A 6,000-nucleotide genomic window follows, 5' to 3' on the forward strand; every position below is an offset into this window, starting at 1 on the left:
TTCAAAGTTTAAAGTTCATATTATATTGCAATGTGTCAGTGCATTACATATATAATTTCTTTTAATTTTCTGATTGTTTGGTTCTCTTCTGGACATGATTCCCCTAACCCTACCACTTTTACTTTAATTTCTGCTTTTTTCTAATGTATTAAGAGAGCCTCAGTTACCTCACTGAGAAGATGTTCCTTTTCAATATGAATGCTGAATGCAGCCAGCTTTCTCCATGCTCTTGGTTGTCATCTCACAGATTTGTGTATTTAGTTTACCCATTGATACTTGTATGGTAGATAAGCATTAGCAAATGTTTTGCTAGAAAGTTTTATTGGGGGATAAGATGTTGCCACAAATATGTTTTCTTACACCTGCACCACAATCCTTTGAGTAAAGCAGCAGCATTCTGTTGGAACTCTTGCTACTAGGGCTTAGAACTGAAAAACTGCAGGATAGGAAAAAGAGAGTCAAAGGGTTTTTTCAAGAACTATTAACATATCTTAAAAGAAAGGACTCTTTAAAATATTCATTACATTTTTAGTATCAATCTTTTTCACTCATTGTACTTTACAGGAACTAGTTAAAGAAAAAAGAATTAATATTATTCCCATGTAGTATTCATTTACATTTAATTATAATTAATAACTCTACATTGGATTGTATTATTGATAAAAAGAAAACCTTTGATATAAGACAATGATTGTATCAATTTTAAATTCAGCTAATCTACTTTTCTAAATTCTATGCTTCATATTAAGTACTAAATATGAAACCTTAGTTCCCAAAATGCTATAATACATTCCTTAAAAATAGATCTGCACTTCTCTGTTTCTTTGCAATATGTGATAAAAATATGGAAAATCGAGTTTGTGAAATTATTTTTAAAATGAAATTTTGTGAAATCCTAAATGAGGAAATAAATGTTATATATGCAAATATTTTTCAGTTTAATAAGTGTTTCAGTAAAATTATCCTTTTCTGGTCTTCTTATATGTTTTATATAGAATTTAATATATTAGCATTTATTAACCTATAAAGCCATTTTTCTTGTTAAAAGTATTACTCAGATTATCCATTGACATATTAGAAATGAAATCTTTAATTTTATTTTGTATTAGACTCTTGTGAAAGGCCTGTGTTTGAGAATGCTCGAACAGAAAATAACAGCACATGGTTTAAACTCAATGATAAATTAGACTATGAATGTAATGATGGATATGAAAACAAACATAAACATACGAAAGACTCCATAACATGCAATTTTGATGGCTGGTCTGATATTCCTTCATGTTTTGGTGAGTACTATTCTCAATTTTTCTTTTTACAAAACAAAAATAAAGATGTATGTTTTACTTTTAAAAATTGAATTTCCTAAAATCTTCCTTGATTTAATATAAACTAATAGATAAAAAACTATTTGAAAGGAGAAATAGAGAATTTATTTTATTATTTCATTGCATTATTTACCCCGTATATTTGCATGCATGTGGGTATTGATGAATGAGTGTATTCTACATTGCACATGCTGACGTCTGATGCCTATGAGAGTAATCTCACTCTTTTCATCATGTGAGTCATTGGGATTGGACACAGGTCACCAGGCTTATAAGCAAGCACTGGCAGTAGCTAATCCTTCTCATTGGCCTGATAATATATTTTTTAAATAGTACATTCTTCAGGTGTGATGGCACATACTTTGATTCCAGCACTTAGAACCTTGGAGCAATATGTTTTCAGTTTGACAACATGTTGGGCTACATAATGAATCAATGTTTTTAAAAACAAAATATTATATTAATGGCTCATGTATATGACCTGTGTGTATCATATATCTCTGATTAGAATATAAGTGTTTTATTATCATAAATACCAGCTCTTATTTAAAGTATTCATATTGGCAGTATGAAGCATGGTCATGCAAACTTGAACAACGTGAGGGAAGAAGATGAAGGACAATAACAGAGTAGAAAATTTAAAAGGATAGCAGCAGACTGAGAAACTTGATTTTCAGCCCAAGGCTCCACTCAAATTTAATTCATTAAGGATTTCAATACCTGGCAAGGTGGCACACACCTGTAATTGTAGAACTTAGGGAGACAAGACATGATGGTCCTGACTTACAGGCAAGTTTGGATTGTCCAGGAAGACTTATCACAAAAAAAGAAGAAACTTGTAGCCCCAAATAAATAAAATGAAACTAAACAATTGATGATCATTAATTTCTCTCTGATTATAAACTGTTCAGGATTATGAAATCAGGGCTTTCTACAATACAGTGTTAAAACAGAAATCAAGGGAAGGGCTATTAGTTTTTTAGGAAAACATTTAGTTAGCCATGGCCTTAAAGTAGGTTCTAGCATCTATGAAAATAAGATGAAAATTAAGATTAAAGTATTCATATGTACAATTCTGTTGTGTGACAAAACTTTTTCTATGCAGAAAATACACAAAGATCTACTCACACCAGATAAGGGGACCAGAATGACCAATGTACAGATACCACCAAAATCTAACATGATGAACCATGAGTTTTATTGAATTTACTTTTAGAAATATAAATGAGAGTTGAATTACAGGAGCACAAATTACTCAAAAAAAATGGTATCACAAATGGCCCCTCTCTACCAACATTGGTGACAGCTCAAAAAATCTGGGACACGGAGTATACTGCAAAACCTCCAGGCAGTTCAACAGGCTGGAGAAAATCTTTTCCAAGTGACTCAGGTGATCTAGCAATCTACCCAGCAGCTTTCATGGTACCATCTACTTCTAGGAACTGGCAGAAAAGTATAACTTGTACTTGTACTTTGACTTGATCTCTCAAGCATCAAATATGTGTTCTCAGATTCAACAAAGGCATGTGGGCCTCCACCACCTATTGACAATGGAGACATCACCTCCTTCCCTCTATCAGTATATGCCCCATCATCATCAGTTGAATATCAGTGCCAGTCCTTGTACCAGCTGCAGGGCAACAAGACAATAACATGTAGAAATGGAGAGTGGTCACAGAAGCCAAAATGTTTGCGTGAGTACTTGTTTTCATAGAACCTGGGAAAGTCAGTATTCAAACATGAAGATGGAAGTCAACTTATTTTATTTGAAAGTATATATTGCCATATGTGAATGTCCTGAAGAAGCACCTATATTAGAACTGAAAACAAATCTGATTAAGAAACAAATGGGTATCATTATACAAAAAAATCTGTCATTTTCTATATGTCAAATCCATTTTTATAAGAATTAACAATAAAAGCAATCTCACTCACATTAATCTAAAAATGTCCAGCAATGAGTTTTACTGAAGGACTTCTGAATGCTTAAGTTAATTGATGAAAGAATTTCCCAAAGCAAAAGAAAATGAAGAAATCTCATGTTACTGGGTTGGAAGAATTAGTGTGAAAATATTCTTGTTTGCCAGATCAATTAGGAGACTCTATGAAACTCCATTAAAATATGGGCAACATTCTTCACACAGGTATGAGGAGTAATTTTAAAATTTGCATGGAAGTACAATGAAAAAGAACTGAAACATAAAAATAGAGAGATATCATAATATATTGTTTCAAGATACACCAGTAGCACAGCAACCATAACTTTATGACATTTGGATAAAAAGTGAAGTACAGAAAGAGAATATATATTTGAGAAAGTGATCTATGCACATATAATTAATTGTTCTTGATAGAGTTCTAAAAACATACAATGGAAAAAAGAATATTATTTTCAACATATGATACATGGAAAATTGAGATCCACATGGAGGTGATTAAAATTTGATTCCTGTCTCTCATTCTGGAAAATGAACTCATAGTGGTTCAAACAAAAAATGTAATAACAAAGGAAACTACAAGGAAAAATAACATGAAATACAGAAGTAGGTTTAGACACTTTATTTTGGATGGGATCCCAAAGCACAAAGCATAAAAGCAAACTCTTGGCAATGGAGTTTATCACATTCAAGTACTTCAGTGTCAGAAGGAAGATAATAAGTAAATGTAATACACAAACTCAAGAATTGGAGAAAATGGTTGTCTGCTCTTTATTGTGAGTGATTTACATTTGTAGTATAGGGTTTCCTATGTCAAAGATACATGAAAGACATTAAGTAATTTTTGCAAGTGAGATTACAAAAAACTGAAGGGAAATGAACCGATACTTACCAAAAGAATGAATACACATGCCAATGAGGAAAATAATGCTTAATACCAAAGCTCTCATGGCACTGCCAATCAAATTCACCATGAGATAGATATCTTACCATCGAGTTAGAATAGTATTACAAAAAAAGAGTCATTAAAATAGCAAATGCTATTGATTGTGTAGAGGGAAACGAGCTCATAATCTGATGACATGAATGTGATTTTGTTTAGTTACTATGGAGAACAATATGGAGATTGCTTGACATCTAATAATAGATCTACCATATATTATCCCTGTATCCCTTTTTTGTTATGTATACATAGGAAATGAAATCAAACTACTCAGCTTTCACATATATGTTAAGTGCACACTGCTACTACTCAGGACCTAAGATTGGAAATTTGTCTACATTCCCATCAATTGTGAAATTAATAAAGAGAGTGTGGTATACTTATAAGATGTAAGCGCAAGCTCCAATGAAACATTTGGAAAACTGCTTTTTAGCCAGGGTTATTACTTGTCTAGTTTGGTTATTTGATAGATATATTTTAAAAATCTATTGAAATAAAATTCATGGTACATTCATAGTTACTACTTTGTGAATATATGATGAATATTGTGAAAATGATTATGATTAGACCTCCTAGTCATCATACTTTTAAAATTCGTTAACTTTTATTGATTCTTTATGAATTTCATATCATGCATCCTGATGCCACTTACCTCCCTGTCCCCTCACATCTGCCCTCTGCCCTTGAAACCTCTCCCCCAAACAAAACAAAATTTAAAATAAAGAACAAACTAAAACAACAAAAAAATGGAAAATTATGTCATCATGGAAACTGTAGTGTGGCTTGGTGAGTCACACAGTTTATCCTTTAGTTCATTCATTTTTACCTCTAAGTGTTCATTGCTATGAGTCATTGGTCTGGTTCAAGACCTCTTGCTTCTGCTATACTATTATTAAGGATCTACAGATATCAATAGAATAATTGCAGTATTTTTAATTATTGTAGTATCATTGAACATCAGATTTGATTATCATACATGTCATAGTTCAAATTGTATAACTTTGCCCAATACCGAAATCAAAGAAAACAAAGATGAATTTCCTGAAACACAACTTACTGATTTTGGGAGTGCTTGATATTGAATCTAATTATCACATTAAATGTGTAATGTTTACATCAGATCATGTTTTCTATTTACTTAACTTTATGTGCGGCTTTAATACTGTTTTAAGAAGTTAGCAAGTAATGTCTTAAACATAATACACTCTACTTGAAAATGGACTCTGTAGGTTTATGTATTGACATTTTACAATATTTTTTTCTTTTAGGTCCATGCACAGTATCAGAAGAAATTTTGGAAAAGCATAACATAATTTTCAAATGGGCCGAAAAGCAAAAACGGTATTATGAATCAGGAAGTATGCAAGAATTTAAGTGTAAAAATGGGTATCATCTGGCAACCTCTCAACCGTTACTCACAATTTGCATTGATGGTCACATAAATTATCCCACTTGCACAAAATCACATTAAAAGCAATAATAGAATTTAGTCATACACCTTTGTTCAGTTAAGGTGCATGCATGTTATCATTAGTTTCAATTTTACTTTTGAAGTATTGTTCAACTCAGTTTTATTCATAAGTATAAATTTGTATCAATATATGATAATCTAGCAACTGAGAGACTGCTGACACAAAGGCAAAAGTAGTTCATTCAAAGCTCCCAAAACATGACATGTCTTAACACAAAAATCAGTGACAAGGAAATAGATGTAATTACTTCCCTATCTGTCTCTAGCCACCATTTTCCCAATACTTCTTCTAGATATGTAAAACATACCCTGGTGAATATAAAG

The 6,000-nt window shown here is 31.8% G+C and overlaps 1 protein-coding gene across 1 annotated transcript in view; it reads left to right on the forward strand.

Annotated features, from left to right (window-relative positions):
- LOC101830867 (complement factor H-related protein 4) overlaps nt 1-5,676 on the forward strand; it is a 45,269-nt gene extending 39,593 nt beyond the window's left edge. Inside the window, 3 exon segments of the mRNA XM_040737039.1 lie at nt 1,110-1,286; nt 2,837-3,019; nt 5,474-5,676. Coding sequence (XP_040592973.1) covers nt 1,110-1,286; nt 2,837-3,019; nt 5,474-5,676 — 563 coding nt within the window.
- The last annotated feature ends 324 nt before the right edge of the window (nt 5,677-6,000 follow it).

The sequence above is a fragment of the Mesocricetus auratus genome, unplaced genomic scaffold (assembly GCF_017639785.1).
Source record: "Mesocricetus auratus isolate SY011 unplaced genomic scaffold, BCM_Maur_2.0 Super-Scaffold_100676, whole genome shotgun sequence".
Lineage (NCBI taxonomy): Eukaryota > Metazoa > Chordata > Mammalia > Rodentia > Cricetidae > Mesocricetus > Mesocricetus auratus.